This window comes from Odocoileus virginianus, chromosome 5 (genome assembly GCF_023699985.2).
Source record: "Odocoileus virginianus isolate 20LAN1187 ecotype Illinois chromosome 5, Ovbor_1.2, whole genome shotgun sequence".
Taxonomy (NCBI): Eukaryota; Metazoa; Chordata; class Mammalia; order Artiodactyla; family Cervidae; genus Odocoileus; species Odocoileus virginianus.
Window position 1 is genome coordinate 80,115,383 of NC_069678.1, and position 27,453 is coordinate 80,142,835.

Here is a 27,453-nt window from a genome sequence, read left to right on the forward strand (position 1 = left end):
AACTAGGTCCTTGCTGACTCCTGCCAAGCTTCAGAGATGGCCTTATTGGAGGACTTGTCATACTCAGGACACAGTGTCAGGAAACCGTGCCTGTCCTGTGTCAATATGTAGTGCTGTGGTGTTTCAGCATGCCATCAAAGAGGGCTGGAGTATCCCCAAGGACACACAGCTAATACAAGGTAAAGCCAGGACCTTGTTCTCCAAGGTCTGAGTCTTCTCAGCCTTAACAGGACCTCCTAGAAGAATACAGTGTCTTGAGCCCAGACTGAGAGCAACAGGAAGGGTGTACAGGTGTTTGCAGGATCTGGGCTGTCTCTAGCTTCTCCCAATCCTTCCACGTGCCTCCCATCCCACATGCCAGCCTGTTGGTTTGTATTGAAGCAGACACCCAGGGGCTCTGTGGATAAGCTGGGAGCTTCTGAAGTTTCTCCAAAATGGATCATCTAAATTTCCCACAATGTAAGATTCTGTGCTTTTCACTCTTTACCAAGCAAACTCCTGCCTATCTCATAAAACCCAGTTCAGAGGTACAGCAAATGACCATGTATAAAGCCACAGAGAGAGTCACATCACATTCCAAAGAATCTTACAGACCATGATCTCTGACCACAGTGAAATATAATTAGAAGAACAAGAAAAATATAAACCTCCCATAGGTTGAGAAGCTAAAAAACACACTTCTAAATCATCCATGGGTTAAAGAGGAAATGAGAATGAAATTATGAAATATTTAGAACTGAATGATAAGGAAAGCACAACCAGTTTCTATTTCCTCTCTAAAGTCAAAGTCCCTGAACCCAACATGCCAAGAATCTTCTGCACTCTCCACCCTCCTCCTCCCAGCTCTGGGTCCCAGGAGGCTGACCTCTATGGGCTACATCAACTGGTTCCCTTGTCCTTGGCTTCTGGTAGGATTTGGCCAATGGGGAAACCTTCCCAGAAAGATGGAGGGAAGTGAGGCCCCTTTTTACCCCCAGTCCTTCACAGTATGATTTGCTGTAGGCAGGGTATGCTGGTGGAGCTCAGGCCACAAATCTGGTCAGTAGTGCCATCCTCACGGCTCCCACTTTCACCTCTCCCTCCCAGCACCCCTCCAGCCTTGGGCAGACAGCAAATGGCTGCTAGTCCTTTTGTGATACACAATCCTTGTGGCTTTCCTACACCCTGACTGTGGCTCTAAATACTGCTTTCTTTAAACTCTCCTTGGAGCACCCACTTTGGGTATTCCATGTGTTTCCTGCTGGTAATGCCACGCTTACCAAGTGTTCACTGTCAGTCCATAACCAAGTTCTCACACCTGGATGGCTCAGCTCTGATCTTGTGTTATCTCTGTGTGTTGGTCCCCCACCCCACCCCGGGCTGACCCATCAGCACCTAAGATTACCACTGGGTCAGCTCCATCACCTGATCTCCCCATTCTCGCACAAAGTCATACTCAGTAAAGGGTATTAATCATTATATCAAACAAATGAAGGACTAGGTTTGAATTCCTTCTGTATACACTAGAACATGCAAATGTTTGTTTATAGAGGATCTGGGGCAGAGTTAAGACTCAGATATTGGGCGGGGGGGAGAGTGGCAGCTTTAGACTGGGGCAAAAATAGGTATTCAACATAAAATGAATCTTTAGTTCATTTTTAAGACTCCAGTGTGTTCTCATGCCACCCAGCAAGCAGACGTTCCAGACACAAGAGGAGCCCAGTGGGGTATCTGAGCCATGTAAATGCCTCCTGCCACTCTCCCCACCTGCTCACCTCCAGCACCCCTCCAGAGTAACTTCTGCAGCCCATCTGTCTGCTTTGGCCCTCCTACCATAGAAGGCCGCCACCCTTCCCTCCCATCCCAGGGCAGAGCCTGCCAACTGGTCCCTGGGCCTGAGACCCACAGTGCGCATTCTGTGCTTCTGCAGGGTATGTGTTTGCCCTCACGGGGAAAGAACCCAGGTAGAAAAATAAGGAAAGCAAAACAGGTCTTGAAGGGTTTGGATCTGATTAGAAGAAAGGAGGGAAGATGTTCCAAAGCGGAAATAGCTGGAACAAAAATGTGGGTGAGTGAGGGGAAAGGGTGGAAATGGGATGATTTGGCCCAGGAGTGAGGAGAATCTGCCCAGCCTGAGCCAAAACCCCAGCCCTGATGAGTGAGGTGAAAGTCTGATCTGAGCACCCTTGGGAGCCAGTCCTTTGAGTGCTGAGGTAATGGTTCCCAAGGCGGTCGTTCATTCAATCAGCAAATGGGTATTAAGTGCCTGCTGTGTGCCAGGCACTCTGCCAGAAGCTGAGGGTATGGGAGTGGATGGCAGATCTGATCTCTATTGAGCTCAGCGACAAGGGAAACACTGAAGATTCTAGGAGGGCAAGGAAACCACCGTTATCCATCTCCAGACAGAGCTGGATAAAATGGGTTTGTCCCCATTTTACAGTCAAGGAAACTGAGACTGCCTCCTTGGCCCTCCTAAGAGAACCAGCTCCAAGTCCTTTGGCCCTGGGAAGCTGGGGGAGCGAAATGGACTTTCCGGAAAGGCGAAGGTATTGGGAGGGGGGTCCTCTCTCCCCGCCCCTTCCCCGCCCCTTGGCCGCAGCGTGGCGGGGCCGGGAGGGCCTGGGCGGAGCAGGCGTCGCCTTGGGGGCGGAGGGCGACAGCGGGCTCAGCAAGGCAGGCAGGCGGACAAGCGAGAAGACCGGCACCGCAGGGAACCGGCAGAAGGAGAGAACCACGCGCTGGGGATGTGACTCCGCGAACAGAGAGGACTCGCGCTAACCCACCCGGCGGACCCCGTGAGTGAGTTCCCCCCACACCCCGCCGCGCACACAGCCCAGCCTCTCTTCCACTTTCATTTCTTCGGCTGTCCCGGCCTGGCACCGTCCCCAGGCGACCTCCGCCCGGAGCAGACTGCCCACAACCCTGGTTCCGGGGTCCGGGACTCGAAGCTGGAAAGTCAGGGTGGGGTGGGGGCGCGTCGTTTGAAGGGGGCGTGTCTTCGCAGGCGGAAATTTCAGGCCTGCTCCTCTGGGTCCTACGGCCCATCCGTCCTCGCTGCTGGGCTGGGGAGACGGGGGCGTCAGGTGTTCTGGGAGAGGTCAAGGAGTGGTCGTGGGTGGCCGAGCACGACGGGGAGAAGCTGGGAGTCCTCGTCTCGACTTTTATCTTGTATTTCTGCTCTCAGCGCTCCCGCCCACCCCCACCCCGCTAACACACATCGGTCTACTCTAGACTGGATTCTGATTTCCAGCTGGGGCCAGGCTCCTGAGTCAGGACTGGAGGAGTGGCAGGTGTGGCCCTGGCGGGGTGCTGAGTGTCAGAAGCAGGCAGGGCTCCTCTGTGGCCTTTATTTGGGAAACGCAGATGCCCACCCAGGGAGCGAGCCATCACTGGCCACTTTAGGAATGAAAGGACGTCCAGAGTTAGGAAACAGGGGCCAAGAGGGGGAATAGCCATGGTTCCAGGGAGGGGACAGAGATTCTGTGAGATAAGAAACTCACTAAAGGAATGAGAGTGGGAAGTGAAAACAGACAATGGCCTGGATACAAGGGCATCTATCCATGTTCCCTCCCTCACAAGCTTTCATTTCCCCAGGGAAAGACCCAGGCGTTGACATTCTGCAGCAAGAAGGTGGGACCCTAGCTCACTGTTAGGACACCCAAGTTGCTGTGGAGTGTGGGGGAGGCACAGTGTGTTGGGGGAACAGGAATTAAGTTGGTCTAGTGGATGGGAAGATGCTTCCCCTTTTCCTTCACTCACCGCCTTTCTCCTTATCTCCACCAGACCAGTTGCAAGCAGCTAGGGCAGGAAAATGGCCCTTGACCAGTTGTCATGCCCCACCTTATCCCAGTGTCCCATTGTGCCATCGGAGATGCCCTGCTTGTGACTTGCTGCATGAACCCGGGCTCCTAAAGTCCTCTTGCGGGGCCTCAGTTTTCTCATCCATTCAAGAAGTGAATTACGCCAGTTGATTTCTCAGGACTGTTTCAACTCGGTGATTCTTGCTTTTGAGCTTTCCACAAAGCCTGAGCATCCACTATGTACCGGGCCTGACCTAGGCTGGGAGGTGAAGTTGGTGGAGGACAAATTGACCAAAGAGTAGTCTCCACTGGAGGACAAAGAAATCTGGGTGCAGTAGAGGAGGCTATGGGAGGAGGTAGTGTTCAACCTGACAGTGGGAGTCAAGCCCAGGGACCAGTGTAAGAAAACATACAGAAGCAGGAGTTGGGCGGGCTGTCCATGGATCAGGAAGAAGCCCAGAGTGGTTGCTCTAGGGAAGTGGGGCAAGAAAGCTAGGATGAGATGTTGAATGCCAGGGTAGGTTTGTTGGTAGCTGTCAGTGAGGGTGGCTGTGCAAAGGTGGAGAGCCCAGGGACCCAACTAATTGTAGTGTGATTTTGGAAGCTCCTGCCCTAAGAATAATGTGAGTTTCTTTTTTTTTTTAATTTTCGTGGCCATGCCACATAATGTGTAGGATCTTAATTCCCTGACCAGGGATCGAACCCATGCCCCTTGCATTGAAAGCGCAGAGTCTTAACCACTGGATGACCAGGGAAGTTCCCTAAGCAGAATTTAGATGCAGGGGCATGTGAAGTGTGGAAATCTCCTCTAGGGTCAGGAAGCTTGGGTCCCATACTGAGGACTTCTTTGGGTGAGAAGTTGAGGGGTAGCAGATGGATGACCTGCCATATCTTGGAGATTTTTTTCAAGATGGCAAGATCCTGCGGGGAGACCTGCCCGTACCCTCCAAACTCCTTTCATTTTACTTGACTTCTCCCCTTCTGGCCTGTGTGTTATGTGTACAGGGAGGAATCCTTGTTTCACACTTCTCCACTAGCTTGACTTGTTGTCTGACATGACAACCCTCATGTGCCTTTGGTTACACCCAGTTGTCACCTTGCTCCCACCCTCCTTTCCCCAAACCTGACCCAGTATTACTAGAGGTGTGAGAAATGAAAATACAGCTCTGAGGTCAAGGCCAGGCTTTGTGGCTGTTTTCAAGCCTTAGTCTAGGGTTAAGAGTTCAGGCCTCAAATTGACCAGGGTCAAGGCCAGGTCAGAGTTCAGCCTGGAGCAGCTGAGTGCTTAGCCTACTCTCAGCCTTAGTGCTCAGTCTGGGGTCAGGATCAGGGTTCATGTGGCTAAATTCCAGTGGGTACCTGGGTCCCTGCATTTCCCAAGAGCACAAGCACTCAGGGAAAATGAGGTGATTACTCTGGAAGTCCCAGGAACTTGGCCTGTGAGTGACCCGGGAAACTGCATGGGCCAAATCCCACCTGCTGCAGGAGTCACCCAGCAATGGTGGATGACACTAGAACCCAGGTCTCCTGTCTCAAAGCCTAGGGCTCTTATCATCATCCCCAAAGGCTGTTCTGAGTCTGAGATCCTTCAATTCTAAGAAGCACAGCAAATTCTGAATTCTGGATGGTCCCAACTGGGTGATGTGACTGCATTTTCCTGCCTCCCAGCGAGGGCCAGGCACATAGTAGGAGCTCTAAGAATGTCTACCAAATGTCAGGTGCAGCGGGAGGGGCCAGTGGCTTGTTCTGGTTGGGCTTCAGGCTGGAGAGGCAGGCTTGGGAGCAAAGATCTCCAGCCACTGTTGGAGGAAGTGGTGCCCTTCTAGACCTGCCACCCTCCCCCTCTCCAGTGCCTGCAGTCACATTCAGAGGCCACCCAGCTGGCCATCTGAGAGCTCTTTCCTTTCAGGGTAGTAAAAGGAAAGGACATTTTTGGTAGAAAAGTCCCTCCTGCTCCCTGGGAATCCCCGGTGGCCGGATGGACTACGGGATATCCCAGAGGAAGCCGAGGGTGGGGGCTCCCCCCTTTACCCTCAGCACAATGCCGGCAGGCTGTCCCACGCTGTACCAACTGTCCCGTGAGATCCCCAGAGATCATTTCACCCAGGCCCCTGCCTCCTGCAGGAGCCTCTGCCAACTCTCTAATAGTCCACAGCAAGTCTGAGGAGCACCTGTTTGGAGCCTAGGCCCAGCCCTCTCTAAGACACAATGAAAGTGGAGAGGGAAGAAAAGAGGTGGGAGGGCTGTGAAAAGCTTGGCAGGGGGAACCAGGGGAGCTAGCAATAGGGCAGGATACTGGATTGAAGGGATGAGGAGGCTTTAGATTCCAGGCTGAGAACTCCAGGCCAAAAGTCAAGAGGTGAGAGGGCAATGATGTGGCGGAAATCAAGTCCATTTGGTAAGGACCTGACCACCGTGCTCCCCTCTGCCCTTGGCCCTGGCAGGGCATCCACAGGTCCTGCCCTTGGCCCCTTGGCCCTTGGCCCAGCCTGGCCATGGCACTGTGCCTGAAGCAGGTGTTCTCCAAGGACAAGACGTTCAGGCCGCGGAAGCGCTTTGAGCCAGGCACGCAGCGCTTTGAGCTGTATAAGAAGGCGCAGGCGTCGCTCAAGTCCGGCCTGGACCTGCGCAGCGTGGTGAGGCTGCCGCCGGGCGAGAACATAGATGACTGGATCGCCGTGCACGTGGTGGACTTCTTCAACCGCATAAACCTCATCTACGGCACCATGGCCGAGCGCTGCAGCGAGACCAGCTGCCCGGTCATGGCCGGTGGGCCTCGCTACGAGTACCGCTGGCAGGACGAGCGCCAGTACCGGCGGCCGGCTAAGCTCTCAGCGCCGCGCTACATGGCGCTGCTCATGGACTGGATCGAAGGCCTCATCAACGATGAGGATGTCTTTCCCACGCGCGTAGGTGAGTCTCGCCTGGCAGGCAGGTCAGGCTTCTTTTGTTTTGTTTTGTTTTGTTTTCTCTGGGGCCTCTTTTTGTCTGAAGCTTGAATGTCCCTCCAGGGACCAACCAGGCAAGACCATGATGATTCTCAGAATCTTCCAGAACAAGTCCCTCAAGGTGCTCCTAGCAAGTCACCCTGTTTGGGCTAATCTGACTTGCTGCCACTTGGGAGTCTTTTCTGACTCCTGGCCCCAGGAAAGGAAAGGGGATCAGGACTGGGGGCCAGAGAGCCTCTCCACTGCAGTGGGCCCTCAGAGAAGAATTTTTCCATTTCAAGCCAGTCAAGGAGCCTTGTCTTAGCTCAGCTGGGCAGCCTGGAAGGGTGAGGGTGGAAAGGGGAGATGAGTGACGTCATCCTGGCCCTGCTTCCTCACTCAAGGGCAGCCAGAGGGGGCGTTGGCTTAGAAGCTAAGCTGGCAAGACCTTGTGTTCATCACTGCAGCCCGCCCTACCTGGCCTCCTGTGCATCTTTGTTAAGGTTATGGGAATCAGAGATGGGCGGGCCAGGGTGGTCAGGCCCGGAGGGGAGAAGTCTGAATGCTGAGGGCCTTGAGTCACAAATCACCACCCACACCCCTCCCCATTTGGTGGCCTGCCCTTTCCTGCACTATTATGTGCAACCCAGGTATCTTCATTTCACACGAGAGCAAACAGGTGGAGAGACGGACAATGCACTGAATCAGGAGGTACTCAGAACTTGCTCAGGTCTTGTGGGACCCAGGACCCCGAGTCTAGATGGGCAGGACAAGTCTGAGGGACCTGGGCTGGGCCTGGAAGAGCTCACAGGGAGACAGGGCTCAGCCCCACCCGAGAGCACTGAGGAAGGGGAAGGGCCTCATGGAGTGGGGTGAGTCAGTGTGGGCCTGTGTCTGAGCTCTTGTTCCCTTTTAGTTTTCACCCCCAGGCCTGTGAGATCCCAGATGCCTGTGCCTTAACACTGGGATGACTCTGCCACAGCAGAGAAGAGGGTGTAGCCTCAAATTCAACTGTGAGCATGGGAGATGGTACAGAAATTGTGCCTTTTTCACAGAGAAGGTCCTGGGCTTTCTCACTGGCAGCGTCTATAGCATTTATTTGAGGGGTGCTGCGATGCAGTGCAGAAAGGGCTTGAATCCCGCCTCCAGTCTATACTAATTAATACTTATGTGGCCTTGGGCAAGTGGTTCCATGTTTATGCACCTCTGTTTTATCAAATCTAGAGTGGCTGCCATATCCATTAGCATACCAGGCTAAAGATGCAGAGGACCCAGCACATAGCCTAGCTCACAGATGGAAGGTTCTTGCAAGTGTTATTGAATGTTTGAAGGACTGAGAAATATCTGAATTCATTCTTGAAGATTTAGGAATTCTCAGGATTGGGGTCTGGGGCCCGCTGTGTGAATGTTGCAAAGGGGAAGAAGTCAGGTGGGTTGGAGGGGCAAGTCAGGATCAGATTATGAAAGGCTTCGAGCAGCTACCATGCTGGGAAGACAGGATTCAATCCTGAAGGCCCATATTTTTAAAAATGGGCCCCCCCCAAAAAAAAAGTGGGCCCCAGATACTGATAAACTCCCCTTGGAATTGCATCCAACAGAGCTGTGTGTAAGCACCTACAGATGCATATGTTTCTGGAGAGAATTGTGGCATAACTTCCATCATAGTCTCAGCAGGGTTGGTCAGTGATCCAGCAAGGCTGTAGAGTCCTGTTCAGGGTGATGGGGAAATTGGAAGATGATTTGTATTTCAGCAGCGGAGAGGCACAGTGAGCTTTGTGCTTCATTAAAAAGGGAAGTATGGGAGAAAGCAAACCTTGATCTCTGTTTCCCACAGGGAAGTATGCTAGGGAAAGAGGCCATCCTGGGTGGTGTGGGGGAAGGGCAGGGTTGGGCAGAGTTTCGTCAAAAGGTTGCTGATGTCTTGTATCTATCTGCCCATCCCACCCCCTAGGAGTTCCCTTCCCCAAGAACTTCCAGCAGGTCTGCACCAAGATCCTGACCCGCCTCTTCCGCGTCTTTGTACACGTCTACATCCACCACTTCGACAGCATCCTCAGCATGGGGGCCGAGGCGCATGTCAATACTTGCTACAAGCATTTCTATTACTTCATCCGCGAGTTCAGCCTGGTGGACCAGCGGGAGCTGGAGCCACTGGTGAGGCTAAGCCCCCACTGCCCTCCCCTATCAGGGCTAGCCTCTGTGAGTTTTCAGATCCAAAGGCTCCATGCTTTAAGAAAATCCAATACCCAAGTGGATATATTAGGGGACCACAACTCATTTAATAGGGGATTTTGTACTTTAATAGCAAATTCATTCAAGTATCAGTTTACAGACACAGGTCTGCAGCCTGGAGTTGGGGGGTGGTGGTGGCAGGCAGGGGCCAGGCTCAGGCAGAAGAGTTGCCAGGCCCTGAAGTTTGGGAAGGGGCTGCCTGGTACACTGAGCTCTGACTGACTCCTCCCTACCTTGTGTCTCTGCAGAGGGAGATGACAGAGCGGATTTGTCACTGAGCCCAGACCTGGACCTTGTTGACTGTCAGATGGACCATCTATACACAGAGTGTCCAGAGGAGGGGACCCTCAGAAGTCTGGTGGCAGAGGGACCTGAAGGCCCTGGAGCCCCTCCACACACCCAAAGTCCCTGAACTTCTGGTTCTCAGGAATCTGGCCACATGTCCTCCTGACTGCTTGGGAGTAGAGAAAGGAAGAGCTTAAAGGCAGGAAGACAGGAGGAAAGGAGGAGCTAACCCCCCAGCATGAAGTCTAGAGGGTTTCTGCTCTGACACTTGACCCTTCCATGGCGCTTCCCAAGCCTGTTTGGGGAGTGTGGATATGGCTGAAGTGATAGCAAGAAAGGTGCAAGAGCGTGAGCAGCTGGTCTGTGAGTGGACACAGATGAGATGTGTGTGTATATGTGTGATATTGACTATGGGGTGTGTCTGTGAGAGCAAGCTGCCTTAGACTCTTCCTGGCACATGGACCCTCCATAAATGTTAGGTAAATGGATGGATAGATGGAAGGAAGTAAGGACTAGGGCCTTCAGACCATGACCACTTAGGAATGATGACGAGTCAGTCACCCCATTTGGTGTGCCTGACCTTGTGTGTTAAGTGCACAAACTGTGGTTGTAGATGTAGTTCCATATTTGAACCTTCCAAGCCACCATTTTCCATCAGCATGACTTCTGGGGAGCTGGTAGGAGTTAGGAAGGGGAGCCCTATCTTGAGTACCTAAAATCCTGGCCCACCATCAACACGGGTTCGGATTTGCTCAGCCAGAGATGCTCATGTGCTATCATTTGCCTCATCCCTCTGCCTCCAGGAAGGCCTGGTTATAGACAGCCTCCTAGGCATTAGGGGTGATCCCTCATGTCTACAAAGGTCCTCTGTCCTTAAATCAGGAATCATACACTCCAATCTAGCTCCCCAAATCTCCAGATGTGGTTGTGAGGATCTGAAACCCAGTAGAAGATAATCCTCTAACTCACAGAGCTAATGAACTTGAACTGGGAAACTCCAGAGCTTTATCTCCCATCTGGGATATTGAGGACCACACAGCTGTGAACAGACTCTTCCAGGCTTGGAGAGCCCCCATCCTGCAAGTACCTGCCTCCTTCCCAACCATCACTGAGACATTCCAGCTGGTTGGATCTCAGAGCATAGCTATCTACAGAGAAACTGGCATGGTCATTCAGCTCTTACTACTCAGCACCTCCATGTCCAGCCCTGCACCCAGACACACAAGTGAGAAAACTGAGGCAGGGACAGGGCCCTCCTCTCCTGGAGACGGTAGGCTGGGGGGCCAGGATGCAGAACCAGAAGGAATCTGAGGATCATCCAGTCTCGCTTACAGAAATATCCATGGACACAGGAGAAAACTGAAGCCAGAAGAGATGTGGGAGAATTTGTTCAAGGCCTCCCAGCAAAGCTTTTGTGGAGCTGGAGTAGAAACCAGGGGTTCTGACTTTCACCCCAGGCCTGTGGATTGCCACACAGGGAGATGAGAGGCACTCCAAAGGAGTGTTTGACAGCTCTCTCCAGAACACAGCTGTTTTTTGCTTCGAGCAAGGATTGCTAGCCTGATGCCAGAGTACCCCACCACCCCTGTGGTCTGCTGGGGTTGTCTGCTGAGCCAAGCCTCCAAAATCATGCCCCTCTCCATGGCCCTGCAGCTGCCAGATCTCTGGGGGAGCAGATGGGTCTCCTGGGGCGAGCCAGCTGGACCTAGGACAGCTGCCTCCAGAAATTCCCAAGGGAAACACTGGCTCAGCAGCTTTGCCAGAAATTCTGGCGTGGGGCTGGGGGGTCCGGGGTTGCGGGGGGAGTCAAAGATTCTCCCAAAGAGGACTGTGTATTGGGAGTTGGAGTCTAGGCTACTGCCAGTGCTGATTATGAAAGGGGAGGAGCGGAATGGGGACAATCTATTTTTTGTGAAACAGAGGGGAAATTTATCTTTGTTATTTTTGGTAAAATAAAGGAGGCAAACTAAAGGCCCTGGTGGGAAACTGTGGTCTGGGTGCCACATGGCTCCTGGGCAGGCTGTGGAAGGAACTGGGCCAGAATGGGGCAGGGAGGGCTTTGTGTCCTGAGATCCTGGGCTGTGAAGGGCTGACTGATGTGGTCATGTCTGGCCCAGCTTTCCAGGCTTGAGACACTGAACTTTTCCCAGGGCTCTGAGAATTCAGGACCTAGAATTCCTGGGCTAGGCTAGAAACCTTAGAGTGGGGAGGGCTGGGCCTTACCTTCAGGGAACTCAGTCTCTTTGGAGAGTCATTGTTTCAGCTCAGGGTGCCTGTCACTGGTCACTCTTATCCATCCTATTAATCTGGGTGGTTTATTGGAGCTAATGGGTTAAGGGACAGGACAGAAATACAGCCCTAACCCTAATCAGAGCAGAAGAAGGTCTTAAGAGAAGGCTGTTTGTTGGGTGCTGGTTAGAGCTTCAGGTGGGGGTGGCAAGACATGGGCTGACTCCTGAGTTTATTCCCCAGGGACAGCTGATGCTCTTAGCTCAGGTCCTGCTATCATTCCACAGCCCCTTACCGCAACTGCCTAGATAAGAGTTGAAAAACAGCTTGGTTCTTAAAGAGTCAGCAAAGACCCACCTAGAGCTCTTCTTTCTCCCTGAGAAGGAGACAACCTGGCTTTATGCAGTGGCTCTCCTAGGAGGCAGAGACCTGGGTGCGAGTCTCAGCCCAGCCCTCAAAATACTCTGGCATATTCCTTTCTCCTCTGAACCTCAGTTTCCCCCATCTCCTTCATGATCAGGTGTGGGAGTAAGGGATTTACTGATTTCTAAACTCCTGGTTACTCAGTTTGGGTCATTCACAATAGTAACAAATACTACGTGTTAGGTATGGGCTTCCCAGGTGGCTCAGTGGTAAAGAGTCCACCTGCCAATGCAGGAGACTCAGCAGACATGGGTTCCATCCCTGGGTCAGGAAGATTCCCCTGGAGAAGGGAATGGCAAACCACTCCAGTATTCTTGCCTGGAAAATCCCATGGGCAGAGGAGCTTGGTGGGCTACAGTCCATGGGGTTGCAAAGAGTCAGACACGACTGAACGACTGAGCACGCAACCTGTGTTAGGTAGAACTCTAAATGCTTGACATGTAATAGCTTGTTGAATCATTTGTTGCCTGGCTACCTTCCTGATGCCCAGTGTCCCGCCTTTCGTTGCTGTAGGCGTCTAAGGCCCTCCACTCTGCAGCCCCTTCTGGCTTACCAGAGGAGGCCCCAGTCCAGCATTCTACAAGGTGGCTTTGCTTGCACACCTCCTGTGACAGGTCACCCACCACTTCCTCAATTACTAGACTCAGAAACTTCAGGCTCTGGGGTCACAGTTGTTCTGGAATACACCATATAAAGGTAGATTTATCTCAGAACTGTGTGGCCAAGACCTGTACCTTACATGACAATGTCTGAATACATCAGAAAGCCCTCACAAAACTACTTTGAGAAATTCAGAGAGGGATGCTTGGAGAAGACGACAGAGAAAGAAGATAAAAGAGAGCTGGGGCCTCAGCTACACAAAGAAAAGAGCCCCCCCATAGGGCAAACTTTGGCAAGAGAGGATCTGGGGAGAGGCAGTGTATTGAATGTAGAAGGGCAGTCAGGCTGCAAAAGGCTTTGTTTTCCTGTTGGCTCAGGAGCCATAAAAATATTTGGAGCAGGGAATAGGGAAGCGAGCCATTTGCCCCACCCTGGAGCAGAGCGTTCACCTGCTGAGTAAAGGATGCCCCAGCATCCTTGACCCTCATGAACACTGCAGCCTTTTGGAGGTTGTTTCCTGCTGGTACTCCCACTGCCCCACCCCCCAGGAGTTGTGTGGAGTGTATGGTGAAGGAAGCCACAGGCATGGCTGGAACTCCATCTTATGTGGGGAGACTTTCCTTAAGACTTTCCTCCTCTGAGCCCCTGGAACCCTCATCCCTGTATAACTGAACTTGGTTGCCATGTGGGGCACACAGCAATTTTAAGAACCTTGGTTGGAACCTAAGCCTGAGTGACAGGATCATCTGGCTGTTGAGATATTCAGTTCAGTTCAGTTCAATTGCTCAGTCATGTCCAACTCTTTGCAACCCCATGGACTGCAGCATGCCAGGCTTCCCTGTCCACCAACTCCTGGAGCTTGCTCAAACTCATGTCCATTGAGTCAGTGATGGCATCCAACAATCTCATCCTGTGTCATCCCCTTCTCCTCCCGCCTTCAATCTTTTCCAGCATCAGGGTCTTTTCCAATGAGTCAGTTCTTCACATCAGGTGCCCAAAGTACCGGAGCTTCAGCTTCAGCATCAGTCTTTCCAACAAATATTTAGGATTGATTTTCTTCAGGATGGACTGGTTGGATCTCCCTGCAGTCCAAGACACTCTCAAGAGTCTTCTCCAACACCACAGTTCAAAAGCATCAATTCTTCAGCTCTCAGCTTTCTTTATGGTCCAACTCTCACATCCATACATGACTACTGGAAAAACCATAGCTTTGACTAGATGAACCTTCATCAGCAAAGTAATGTGTCTGCTCTTTAACAGGCTGTCTAGGTTGGTCATAGATTTTCTTCCATGGAGCAAGTGTCTTTTAATTTCATGGCTGCAGTCACCATCTGCAGTGATTTTGGAGCCGAAGATAATAAAGTCTGTCACTGTTTCCATCATTTCCCCATCCATTTGCCATTAAATGATGGGACCAGATGCCATGATCTTTGTTTTTTGAATGTTGAGTTTTAAGCCAGCTTTTTCACTCTCCTCTTTCATTTTATTCAAGAGGCTTTTTAGTTCCTCTTGACTTTCTGCTATAAGTGTGGTGTCATCTGCATATCTCAGGTTATTGATATTTCTCCCAGCCTGTGCTTCATCCAGCCCAGCGTTTCACATGATATACTCTGCATATAAGTTAAATAAGCAGGGTGACAATATATAGCCACGACGTACTGCTTTCACAATGTGGAACCAGTCCGTTGTTCCATGTCTGTCCTCGTTCTAACTGTTGCTACTTGACTTACAGATTTTTCAGGAGGCAGGTAGGGTGGTCTGGTATTCCCATCTCTTTAAGAAATTTCCAAGCACCCAAACCTTTTAAGAAATTTTACAGAATTCGTTCCCGTTTTTAAAAAGACTGGCAGCATTCAAAATATTCCTCCCAAGCATGCAGAAGCGCTCGGTAAATATAATTATACCTGCTCCTTGCCCGACCTCCTCCTTCCAGGAACTTCCCAGGACTCCTGACCTCCAGTCCGAAAAGGTGGCTTCAGAAGGCGCCAAGCCCCGCCCCCTACCCCAGCAATCTCCCCGCCCCTCTTCCATCACGCCTGCGCAGTTTACTTAGTACGTCCCCACCGTTTTCCAGCGCGTAGCGAACAGGACGCAGGCGCAGCTCCACCCCTCACTCCTCTCTTAGGTTGGGCCCGCCCCTCGAGGCTAGTACTGCCTCTTCCGCGTTCTCTGGGGAGCGTTCTGTAGGTGGAGTGCGAGCGACCTGTCCCTCCAGGAGTCAGCTGAGGTAAAGCCCAGACAGCGAGACACCTCTGCGAGTAAAATGGGGCCCCCACGGGGGAGGGGGTGCGGCCCGTGAATGAGTCCTGTTCCTGGGAAGGAGCTGTTGGGGCTTTCGGAACGGCCCGAGGTCATGACCAGATTCTATTCTATTGCCGGCCGGGCGGGCAGGAGGGGGCGGACAGCTGAAGGAGCAGCTTCTTTAAGACCGTCCTTGGGGCTCCGTCTGGGACGAGCTCTGGGCGCATCGTGTGTCTCCAGTCCGGGTTCAGCCGGCGCCTGGGTTCGGTGCTTGGGTTGTGACAGGTGTCCGAGGTCGGAGTTTAGCCAGGGGCTGGTTTGAGACTCGATACGTATCAGGCTATATGGCTGGGCTCAAGGCTCAGGCAGTCCAACGTCATGAATAGTTTTTCATGTAAGGAATGTTTCATATCTGTGTACTCCATTATTTTAAAGTGAACTGTTTTCACTTCAAAGTTCCTGACGTGTGTGGGTCGCTGTCCTGTGAGGAGAGAGAATAGTGTGGGATACAATCTGTCTCCTTAGGGAGTTTCCAGGCTACCTTGTCAGATGGTCAGTGGCAGATCAGAGGCCAGCGTGGGTGACAGGATTGAAATGTTGGAAATACTCGAGTTTGGGTCAGGCAGACCTGGGTTCAGATCTCACCTCCGCCACTTAAGTAGCTGTGCGCCTTCACCACGCCGGCCTCTGATCTGCCACTGACCATCTGACAGGTGGCCTGGAAACTAACTCCCTAAGGAGACAGACTGTATCTGCCACTTAGTAGATGTGCAAGTTGTTTTTCCCACCCAAAGCTTTAGCTTCTCTTGTATTAAAAGGGCATAGGAGGGTCATTGTGAAGGTAAGTTGCAGTCTTTTAGTGTGACACCTGTCGTGAATTGGGTGCTGAATATTTGGTTCATGAAATGAGTGTGATTTCTAGGAATTAGGTCATTTTGGACGTTATAAAGGCCTTGGGGGAAGAGTTAAAGTGACCTAGGTTTTGAAGCCTCAGTGGGGTTTACAGGTGGAGCTGACCTTGCAGGTTGGGTCAGTGTTTGTTGACCAGTCCTCATATGCCCAGCACTGTGCTGGACAATTCATGTCTGTTATTTCACTGGATCCTCAGGCATTGACCCAAGTGCTTTCAGCCCCACTATCCTTAGCTTCAGCCCCTCTAAAGAAGGCTTGGCTGGAAGTAATGTAAAGAGGGTTGGTGTTTTGTTTTGTTTTTTAATGTGGAGCTGGGGCAGCTGGAGATTTTTGGTGATCTCTCCCCAACTTCTCCCACATCAGCTTTTCCCTTTCTGTGATCCATAGTGCTACTTGGTTTCTTGACTTTGGGAGGCCTATTTTGCTAGCGGATTTTGATGTTTATAGGGCCTAGCATGGGAGCACCTCTTAAACTCGGATTGCATGAAGCTGAACCTGGGCAGTGAGTTCTGTGAACAGGAGCTGTTGGATTCTGGCACAAACTTATAAAGATCCCTTAGTAATTTAGTAACTTGGTTCCTTTTACCTTTTCATGGATGCCCATGTGATCTTCCTGAGAAATGTTCTCAACATATCTCTGCTCAGAAACCTTGGTTGGCCTTGTTGCCTCCCTTATGGAGTTTGGGCTCCTTGGCCTCATGGAAAGGCCCCTCTATAATCTGTTCCCAAATCTCTCTCCTGCCCTGTTTCCCTTTGTTCTCTCAAACCTGCACCCTATGGCCCAGGCAAAATAAACTTTTTTTTTTAAAATTTCCCTCAAGTACTCCCTTACATGTTCCTTTATTCACTCTTCTTAGAGTCCCCACCTCCATCTTTCAAGGCCTGTGTCTCCTGTAACCTGCCATTGAAGCTTCTCTGATCCACACTACTGTATTAGTTGCCGCTTCCCATCTTCTGTAGCAGAAGCTACACCTTGAATATAGCTCTGATTACAGTATGCCTTGGAATATGTCCCCCAAGATGTACTCTGAGTACGTTGGTGGAAAGGGACCATGCCTGTTTCATCCCTCCTCTGCCTGGCACATAGTAGGCCTCTGCAGTGTGTGCAGTCAGATGAGTCAGTGACATTTTTATATACTTGCTTTGGTCTTTGTTTTATGAGCTTTCAGGTTCAGAGTGGGCCTTTGTATTCTTCCTTCTTTTTGTGCCTAAGGAGAGTCGTAGTTTAGATTGATGGTGCCCTAATTATAGGCATCAAAGGTAAGAAAGTGCAGGAATCCTGCACAAGGCAGAATCCGTCATTGCTACTATTGTTTTCAGCCTCTTGCCTTGCCTTTGCTGTGAGTTCTGTTGGCAAGGAGGTGATGTTCTGTTCAGGAACCTGCACTGAATGTGTTATAGTTCACACAGGGGAAGGTGCACAGGTGGTTTACCAATCAATTGTCCTGACCTTGCCTTGGCCCCTCTCCTCTGGGAACCGGCAGCTACAATTTTTCCTTGCCAGCAGCTTCACCATCTGGAACAGGAAGGCTCTTTGGTGATTGTAGAGAAATATACCTCATTGAAGGCACAGCAAGCTTGGACAACATCTGGTTCTTCTTCGATTTTACAGATTAGAAGAGGCCCACAGAGGGGAAGGGACAAGATTGGACAAGACATGAGTCAGTGGTAAAAATAATATGAAAAGTGAAAGATTCTGACTCTGTTTTCTTCCAGTCTGCTACTTTATAAGAAAATATTTAACATTTATTGAGTACTTCTTATGTGGCATATACTGTTTTAAGTGCTTTATATGTGACATGTCAAAACTATGTATTCTACAGACTTGGAAACGGAGGCAGCTAGAAATCATTCAGATCTACTTTTGGGTTCTACATGTTTGCTTTATGGACTTCCCTGAAAATCAGTTGGTAAAGAATCTGCCTTCAAGGTAGGAGACCCTGGTTCGATTCCTGGGTCGGAAAGATCCACTGGAGAAGGCATAGGCTATCCACTCCAGTATTCTTGGGCTTCCCTTGTGGCTCAGCTGGTAAAGAATCTGCCCATAATGTGGAAGACCTGGGTTCGATCCCTGGGTTGAGAAGATTGCCTGGAGAAGGGAAAGGCTACCCACTCCAGTATTCTGGCCTGGAATACTGTTTGCTTTGTAATATGGTTTCAATGGCTGTCGTTCTAACCGGTGGGGTAGAAATAGTTCTTCAGGGTCACCTACCTCCATGAGGGAGTGATGTCCTCCCAGCCATGTCTTCCTGTATCCTGAAGAAATATCTTTAGACGAGTCCAGAGTGTGTTGAAAGAGTGGGTGATAGAATGAAGCAAACTGCATGAGTATTGGTGGCTCTTAGTTTAGGAATATTAGTATACTTTAAAAATTGCGTGTTAAACAAGTCAGGCAGTGAGAGCAAAATTTTAGAAACTCAGTCCAGGAGCTTTCCGTAAAGTTTCTCAGTCAGTGATTCAGTTCAGTCCAGTCCCTCAGTCGTGTCTGACTCTTTGCGACCCCATGGTCTGCAGCACTCCAGGCCTCCCTGTGCATCAGCAACTCCCAGAGTTTACTCAGGCTCATGTCCATTGAGTCAGTGATGCCATCCAGTCATCTCATCCTCTGTTGTCCCCTTCTCCTTCTGCCTTCAGTCTTTCCCAGCATCAGGGTCTTCTCAAATGAGTCAGTTCTTCACATCAGGTGGCCAAAGTATTGGAGTTTCAGCTTCAGCATCAGTCCTTCCAATGAACACCCAGGACTGATCTCCTTTACGATGGACTGGTTGAATCTCCTTGCAGTCGAAGGGACTCTCAAGAGTCTTCTCCAACACCACAGTTCAAAAGCATCAATTCTTCGGCGCTCAGCTTTCCTTATATAGTCCAACTCTCACATCCATACATGACTACTGGAAAAACCATGGTGGCAAGATTCAATTCAAAAAACACATATTGAGCTCTTTCTACATACAGGACCCTGGTATTGAGAAATACACACAGAAGAGAGCAGCACATTTCCTGCCCTCCTATAAGTAATTGTCTTCTCAGAGCCTTCTCCCTCCAGTGTAGTTGGCAAGACAGATAAGTACATAAATAACTGAAATCAGGTTGACTCTAGTAAATGTAGTAAAGAATGTAAACAGTGGGAGAAATCAATCCAAACATGACCAAAGGGGGTTCAGCAAGGATTCCTGAAGGTTGGAAAATTTATGCTAGGCCTTGAAGGAGGTTCATTCCAGTGAGAAGGAACAGCTTTGGCAGTGGTCTAGAGGTGGGGATGAAGTAGAGGGAGAGGAGTGGATTTGGTGAGGAAGGGAAATAAACTGAAATGATGAATTGTGGCCATAATGTATAGAGGTGTGAAGAGAAGAACACTGACGTTTATCTAGTCTCTACTCTGCTTTGTGGCTGAGTATATCAGATGTATTACACACTATAATTTATTTAATCCTCAGAATCCTGTAACATGGGGATATTTAACCCCAATTTAAAGATGAAGAAATTGGACCTCAGAAAGATTAGAGTGATTTGCCCAAAGTCATGTAGCTCATAAGTGACAGAGCTTGGTCCAAACCTATTAGTGTTGGATTCAGAGACCTGTGTTCTTTTCGTTATACTGCAAGACTCCAAATGCTGTGACTGGGGCTCTGTTTATTCTGTCTTCCAAAAGGAGGTAAAGAAAGTTGGAGAATGGGAACATTTTGTTGCAGCACACGAGCTCATTAGTTGTGCAGGATCTAGTTCCCTGACCAGGAATGGAAGCAGGACCTCGTGCATTGGGAGCATGGAGTCTTAGCCACTGAACCACCAGGAAAGTCCCAATAGTAATACTATTGATAATTATTATTGATATCCCATTAAGTATTGGTTTTATAAAAGGTATATTTTTATGACCATTTCCCTGCTGTCTTACTCTGATATCATTGCCTTCTCTTTCTTTCCATTGTCCCATCAAGAAAATTTGAAACATAGTCATACCTCATTTTATTGCACTTCAAAAATATTGCATTTCTTACATATTAAAGGTTTTTGGCAACTATGTATTGTCAGATGATGGTTAACATTTTTTAGCAATAAGTGTATTTTATTATTTTTAATTAATTTTAATATTAATTGATTTAATGATTAATTCTAATTAAGGTATGTACATTGTTTTTTTTAAGACATAATGCTATTGCCTACTTAATAGACTACCATATAGTATAGATATAACTTTTTACATGCACCAAAAAACTGAAGAATTTATGTGACTTGATTATTTAGGTGATCTGGAACCAAACATGCAGTATCTCTGAGGTATGCCTGTACTAGATTTTTCCATCACAGGACTGCAAAGGATGATATGACAAAAACTGCCAGTAGGAAAAGGGTCAATTAAAACTCAGTGGCTCAAAAAAAAAAAAGTCGATGACACATTAGAAAAGTCTTACCTGACTTTTACCAGTCTTACCTGGTCTCCACAGCAAATAGGAACAGAGCTGCATATTTATTTCCTTTTGCACAGCCTTCAACAAAAATGCCTACCAGGAATCCCCTGGCGGTCCAGAACACTCTGTGTTCTTACTGCCGAGGACGAGGGTTCAATCCCTGGTCAGATTACTAAAATCGCACAAATTGCGTAGCATGGCCCAAAAAAAAACAGTACTCAGCCAAACCCCTTCAATTCACTTGCCAAAAAATACAGTAATAATGTATTTTGAAAAATGCTCCCTGATTTGGTTCTTCTTTCTCTCCAACTTAAGCCTCTCTAGCCTGAACTTAAGCTGTTTCTTCTTTTTCCACTTTCCATGAATATAGAAAAGTTCCCTCTGATTATAAGGGAACATGAGATCAAGATTTTCTCATGAGAACCTTTTGTAGACCTAAAACCAGAATCAAATTGGGCCTCATCTTCTCTTCTGGAGGTTAAACAGCCATGTTTTCTTTTACTTCACTCTTAAAACTTATTTTCCATTGCTTGGATCACATTGGTCATGCTTTTCTTTCTCTTAGGTCTTTCTCCTTCTTGACAGTGACCCAAACTGTGCTTAGTCTGCTAATAGAAGTCCAACTAAAACAGTTTAAGAGCAGAATAACTTCAGATGTTTTCATTCATTCATTAAAATTTATTGAATGTTTGCCCCATGTCAGGCACTGTGCTACGGGTAGGGGACCCAGAGGTGAATCAGACACAGTCTCTGCCCTGTGGCTAGCTCACAGTCTAGGGGGAGATGTGCAATAAAATGCTACAGGTACTGTGATTGAGTTATGCACAAGTGTAGGAAGCTGGAAATTGTTCAGTGAAGTTAGGTAGAAACTGTCCATTTTGCCTGGACTGTAGATGAGGACTTCTGTAGAGGAGTGGTAAGATATAATGCCGGACGGATGGGCTAGGGCAAGATTGTGGAGGCCCTGAGTGACAGCATGGGACCTTGGTCATTCCAGAGGCAGTAGATACCCATTAGAAGTGTTGGAATAGGGAAGTACCAGGCTCAAATCTGGCTTTTCGGATCAAGGACAGAGATACCACAAGCTTATCTGTCTTATCTGCCCCCCTACTGATGTTTTATGGGGGGAAATGTCTTATTTGTGTACTTGGTTTTTTTCTCTAAAGCTTCTATAGAAAGACTAGTTCTTGAACTCTGAAAAAAATTCATTCCTTGTACAGCAGAAAATTCATGAATAATTGAGAGAGTTTGGTGCTTGACCTGTATAAGATCCGATGGCAGACCAGTCTGTGAGATTTAGCCCAATCACATTTCACCCTTTCCCAGCTGTATACCAGGAAGAGGTGCGGGAATGAGGAGAGGGTTCCAGGGCTCTTCTGGGTATTTCGTATGGAATGCTAAGAAGATTCCGGTAGTGTGAGAGTCAAAAGTTCTTTCTGAGGAGGAAAAGAGGCCCACTAGAATTTGGAATGGTGTCAGAAGGAATCAGGGCCAACCAGGCACTCAGAATCCTGGGTCACGTGTCTGAAAACCTCCAAATTCTGTCTCTGCCTTTCTACTCTGCTCTCCGTTTGTTCTCTTCTGCTGCCTAGTTGTGGTTTACAGAGTGGCTGTGTTGCTTTCCAGAGTCACAGCTGATCTGAGGAAGCCGTATCCCAAGCTAGAGTAATAATTACGATTTATTGAGTGCATACTATAAACCAGGCATTGTGCCGTGAACTTGATACAGATTAGCTCATTCTCACAAAATCCCTGTCACATAGATGTTATTGCTCCCTTTTGATAGACGATGACAGTGAAACACAGAGAGGTTAAATATTATGTCCAGGGTTACCTCATTATTACACGATAAGGCTAGATTCTGAATCTAGGCCCTAATGACTCAAAAGCCCACTCACTTTCTCTCCCCCCAGCCCTGGAGTGGCTCCAAACAGAATAAAATAAAAGTCCGTAAAGAAATTGTGAAGACTGTTTTTACTGTAGGTCTACTAGAGGTAGAAATGAACAGAAATGTGTGTGTGTGTTTGTGTGTAGAAAGATGGAGTTGGTGAGGAAAGAAAAGCTGGATTGGCAAACTATGGCCTACAGTCCATATCTGGCTCACCACTTGTTTTTGTCTAGACTGCAAGCCATTTACATTTTTAAATGGCTGGGGAAAAGTTCAAGAGAAAATTAATATTTTGTGACACAAAAAATCATATAAAATTAAAACTTCAGCATCTATAAATAAAGTCTTACTGAAATATAGCCACACTCACTCATTTTCATATCATCTCTGGCTGCTTTTGGCTCTGCAAAGGCAAAATTGAGTAGTTTTTGTGACGAGGCCATGTTACACACAAAGTATAAAATATTGACTCTGGCCCTTTACAGAGAAAAATTGCCAACCCCTACTATAGGCAACAAGAAGGGACCAAGATATTCAAACCTATGGCAAGACTGAAAGCAAAGAGTTAAAAGTCAAGAATGTTCAAGGTTGTCCCTGGAAGCATTGTGGCCATAGGGAGAGGGAACATAACCTGAGCTTTCGTAGACCTTGGAAATAGTGGGCCACAGAGATTTGTTTGGGAATAAAATGCACAATAGGAAGGATTATTCTATGTGTTAATGTTCTCTTCTGAACAATAAAGAAATATTTTATGGATGAAATAATTCATTCAGATATTAACTGGAGCCCTTTTTTTGTGCCGGATACTACATTAGATGCTGAAAATACAAAGATGAAAAAGATACGTCCTTGCCTTTGAGGAGCTTAAGGCCTCATGGGAGAGCCACGTGTGCATGAAGGGAGCTGACTCTAAGTATTACAATGGTAGATGTGCTTTCAATTCAATGTTGGATGAAGTAGAAAAAAAGTCAGGGACTATTCCTGTAATTTGTGGGACTGCTCTCAGTAATTTATAATGGGCCTGGAAGGATGAATGGGTGTTATTTTTCAAGGAGCTACATACCAGGCTGAAGGAGAGCCTGACTGTAGTAATAGTTGGAGCTTATGAGGTTGGAAGAGAAAGCAACATTAGGAATGATTTAAAGCCTCTGTGGCTGAGTGACTGGCAGGGTGATAATGTGATAGAGAAAAAGAGAAAGGAGGAAGGAGGTGGTAGCTGGGGGTTGGGGACAAGTCCAGTTTGGGACATGTGATTTGAGGTAATGATGAAACACATCCGGCTTCCAGTTAGGAAACACTTTAGAAATGTTAGCATGAGGGCCTAGAATTCGGATTTAAACTACATTTTCAGAGCTTTTCTGTTGGGAAAAGGGGAAGTACATACTCACTGCATAGAGAAATTGACAAATCAACATTGGCAGCTGATAAGTGGAGCCATGAGATTAAAAATAGCAGTGGACGTTTGGAAAATGAAGTCATCAGATGGAAAACCAGCAATAGTTAGGCAATTGGCAGAAAACCTTGTTCCTCTTCATGCCACCTGCTGTTCTCAGCATCTACTTTTCCTTTCCGACTCTTGCCTCCCCCCTGTGAGTCTTAGACCTGACCACTGGGAGATGGACCCAGAATTCATTCATCTCTAAATAAGTGGACAACAGAGCAGTGGCAGCCTTTACCTTCTGCGTGAGTCTCTTCAGAGAACAAAGGTGTCCATATCTGTTATCCGGGTCCAGTTACTTCTTTTTGGGTCTGGAATGCCACAGTGGAAGCATAATTTGAAAACTTTAACCCAGACACTTGTTAAGTCAAAGCTTTGTGTCAGCATTTTAAATGCTCCAATGCCTGATTTTAAAGACTGGGGAAATCTATGATTGCCTTGTGATTACCTACTTACTGGTATAACACATAGATTTAGGGAATACAGGTTGATCTTTATCTTCTCTGAACATTAAGTCAATATTTTTACATCCTTTCCATTTCTGCTTTCTGAAGATTTTCATGCCAGATATGATGAAGCAGAAGCCGATGGAGAACTGAATAATGTCTGTTGTGCACAGAGGCCATTGAAACCTTTCCTGTAGCTGGAAAACAGCAGCCCCCTGACAGAAGCATTACTGTGTTTGAAGTTTCAAATTTACAGAGGATTCTCTTCACAGAGTTGGGCAGACCTATAGGTAAGATTGGATGCCTGTTTTACTTAACTTTAGAAAAAAATTTTTTACCTTTTGGCCACACCAGATGGTTCTTAGGATCTTAGTTCCCCAACCAGTGGTCAAACCTGTGTCCCCTGCATTGTAAACTCAGTCTTAACCACTGGGCCTCCAGGGAAGTCCCTTACTTAACACTTGCATCAGGTTGAAATGACAGATTTCCCCACTTTCTGAAAGTAGAACCTTCTGGTGAAACCTTCCTTAAGCCAAAATGGTGTAAAGCAATTATCTTAGGACACATCTTGCTAATGGATGCACAAAATAGATGGAGATCAAGCACAGATGCTCACAAATGGAGTTCCAAGCTCCATCAGCTAGATGCTGAGTGTAGTGCCTAGGAAGGAGTTCAGTGGTACCACTCTCACTGCTCACGGTGCATGCTGCCACTATAACATTCAGGATGTGCTGAACTACATTTTCACTTTTCATCCTTTCTCATAAAAAGGAAAACCCTCTTAGTATTTCTTGGAAATGGGTACATACTAACAAAGGTCTTTCATAAAAGCAAAGTGGCATAAAGCAAACTTTCCGTAAGTGTACAGATACAGGTTTACAGGTGTGAGTTTTCCTCCTTGCTGCTATGTCACCCTCCTTTGGCTGAAGCTTGCCAGGGACACAGACTTCCCTTGCTTCCCATCCCCAACGAGCTTCCCTTGGTGGATTCCCCCCCTCTTTGATGGTACTGCTGTTCCTACATTACCTGACTTTCATTAGGTAACATATATTGAGGTAACCCTCTGTGCCTAGTTCCATACAAGGCAGTGGGGATGGAGAGAAATTAGGCCCCATGCCTTCCTTCGAGGACGGTAGTGGTCTTTGACTCCACCTCCATCTCCAGTCACTGGGCAGAATTAGGACCAGCTTTGCCTCTGTGGCTTCATTCCTTCTCCCCATAACACCCCTCATCTCTTTTTCTTCCTTTCTGTCCCCACACACCTTCCCTGTCAGCTTCACACTTTCCCTGCTTTCCTCCAGGTTGCCACAGCCTCACTCTGCCCTCCAGTCCCCTCTCCAGCCTACAGTTTGTTCTGCTATCACAGCCAGTTTGATGGCCCTAAAGCAGCAGTCCCCAACCTTTCCTTTTTTGGCACCAGGGACCAATTTCTCGGAAGACAATTTTTTTGTGGACTGGGGATTGGGGGGTGGTTTAGCAATGATTCAGGTGCATTGCACATCTGTTGTGCACTTTATTTCTAATCCAGTGCTGCCACTTATCTAACAGAAGGCCTGGAGGTTGGGGACCTCTGCCCTAAAGCACAGCTCAAGGGGTGGCCAATCCCTCCCCATTGCCTAGAACAGTGGTTTACAGATGTGCTCTGCAGACCCTGGGGAGCCTTGAAATCCTTTCAGGGTATCTACAAGGTCAAAGCTGTTTTCATAATAGTGCCAAGATGCTGTTTGTTGTTGCAGAGCAACAACAGGCAAACTGCTGGTGCCTTAGCCCAAATCCTGGCAGTGGCACTGAACTGTACTCGCAGTCATTGTTTTCTTTACCACTACACACTTAGAGTTTTTTTTTAAATGCCGTTTTCACTTAAATCTGTCCTTGATGAAACAGTAGAAATCATTAATTTTACTGAATTTCCTTGAGTACACAACTTTTTAATATTCCATATGACACAGTGAAAATGTTCAAAGCCTTCCTGGTGTATATCAAAGCACAGCACTTGTATTGAGGAAAAGCACTTGTGAGATTGTTTGTGAATTGCAAGCTGAACTAGCCCCTCTTCATTTTTTCTTGAAAGAATAAATGACTAAAGGTTGGTGAGGCTGGAAAGTAGATGGGCACCAGATGTTGAAGCGCCTTGTGGGCTGTATTAATAAGCTTGGGTGAGCTGACTTCGGCTTTTTATACTGTCCTGCTCACACAAATCCAGGCCTTTACTCCCGCTTGCTGTTTCTTTTTTTTTTAATTGAGGCATAATCAACATACAACATTTTATTAGTTTCAGGTGTACAACATAATGATTTGATATTTATGAAATGATCGCCACAGTAGGTCTCATTAATATCTATCACTGTACACAGTTACAGAGTTTTTGTGTGTGATGAGAATTTTAAAGGTCTACTCTTAGCAACTTTCAAATATACCATACAGTATTGTTAAGTATAGTTGTCCTGTGTTGTCTGTTAGTCACTCAGTTGTATCCGACTCTTTGTGACCTCATGTACCGTAGCCTACCAGGCTCCTCTGTCCATGGAATTCTCTGGGCAAGAATACTGGAATGGGTTGCCGTTTCCTTCCACAGGGGATCTTCCCAACTCAGGGATAGAACTCAGCTCTTCAGCATTGCAGGCAGACTGTTTACCGACTGAGCCACCAGGGAAGCCCTTATAATTGCCATGCTGCTTTAATTGTTTTATAACTAGAATTTTGTACCTTTTGATTCCTTTTACTCCCAATTTCACCCACCCTTTACTTGCCACCTCCAGCAATGACCAGTCTGTTCTCTTTTTTAAGATTTCACATATAAGTTACATTCACTGATCATATAGTATTTGTCTTTCTCTGTGTGACTTATTTCACTTAGCCTAATACCCTCAAGGACCATCCGTATCATTGCAGATTGCAAGATGTCATTCTTTTTTATGGCTGAATACTATTCCATTGTATGTATATATGTATGTGTGTGTGTATCTCATGCTCTTTTATCTGCCTATCCATCAGTGGATACTTAGATTGTTTCCATATCTTGGCTATTGTAAATAATGCTGCCGTGGGCATGAGGGAGCAGGTATCTTTTCAGGTTAATGTTTTCATTTTCTTCAGAAAAATACCCAGGTATGATCATATGGTAGTTCTGTTTTCCTGTTTACCATTTCTTAAGTACACATTCCCTTTGCCCCCTGCACCTTTCCTCTTCTCATTCCTTTTACCAGGTGATGCAGTGACAGCTCTGAAGGCTACACATGAGCCCAGAATCAGAACAGAGGAAGAAGATGGCCCTGAAACTAGACCTTTTGCCCCTGGGAATCTTACCATCCCCGCCCTGTTTGAGGCCTGCTGTGAATCATCACCCCACTGGCGGCTTAGTGGTCCTCACTGTAGTTGAGTGGTAGGCTGCAGTCTGCTTAATGCTACCCAACCTCGCTGCACCCTGGACTCTGGAGCAAACCTGTGAAATACTGTAGACCCTTGGAATCACATTCACAGGCCGTCCTTTATTCAGGACAAACTAATTTCTCAAGGTGTGTGTTAAATTTGACTAGCTTCCATTTGAGTGTGCCCTTTGCTTGATCTTGTCCCCTCCATAGTAATAATACCACCAGAAACCAAATCAACCAACTAATCGGTCAGACAGAAGAATACAGTAGCCTTGT

General features: G+C 47.9%; 2 protein-coding genes across 6 annotated transcripts in view; both read left to right on the top strand.

Annotated features, from left to right (window-relative positions):
- Window positions 1–2,382: 2,382 nt before the first annotated feature.
- Window positions 2,383–11,194, top strand: MOB3C (MOB kinase activator 3C). 2 transcript variants are annotated; one of them, XM_070468209.1, is made up of 4 exons: window positions 2,383–2,778; window positions 6,224–6,692; window positions 8,658–8,860; window positions 9,187–11,194. In XM_070468209.1, exons 2-4 carry the CDS (start codon window positions 6,275–6,277, stop codon window positions 9,214–9,216), a joined length of 651 nt encoding a protein of 216 aa, XP_070324310.1. In that variant the 5' UTR covers window positions 2,383–2,778; window positions 6,224–6,274; the 3' UTR covers window positions 9,217–11,194. The 2 variants fall into 2 exon arrangements, with proteins under 2 accessions (XP_070324310.1, XP_070324309.1); XM_070468208.1 differs by having other exon boundaries at window positions 2,384–2,774.
- Window positions 11,195–14,556: 3,362 nt separating this feature from the next.
- The window catches only part of MKNK1 (MAPK interacting serine/threonine kinase 1), a 46,717-nt gene continuing 33,820 nt past the window's right edge, over window positions 14,557–27,453 (top strand). The window contains exons 1-3 of one of the 4 annotated variants that reach the window (XM_020877142.2): window positions 14,557–14,702; window positions 23,915–24,096; window positions 27,013–27,321. The gene's annotated coding sequence lies outside the window, so the exon portion shown is untranslated. Of the gene's footprint in view, window positions 14,703–17,451; window positions 17,559–23,914; window positions 24,097–27,012; window positions 27,322–27,453 lie in introns of all 4 variants that reach the window. The other 3 variants (XM_070468207.1, XM_020877141.2, XM_020877143.2) reach the window with 3 other exon arrangements.

Bases quoted from the DNA above. Each gene is read 5' to 3' on its own strand.
- MOB3C (XM_070468209.1), top strand. From the start codon at position 6,275: ATGGCACTGTGCCTGAAGCAGGTGTTCTCCAAGGACAAGACGTTCAGG. The intron at 6,693-8,657 runs GTGAGTCTCGCC...CCCACCCCCTAG, and splicing joins TGTCTTTCCCACGCGCGTAG to GAGTTCCCTTCCCCAAGAAC. The intron at 8,861-9,186 runs GTGAGGCTAAGC...GTGTCTCTGCAG, and splicing joins AGCGGGAGCTGGAGCCACTG to AGGGAGATGACAGAGCGGAT.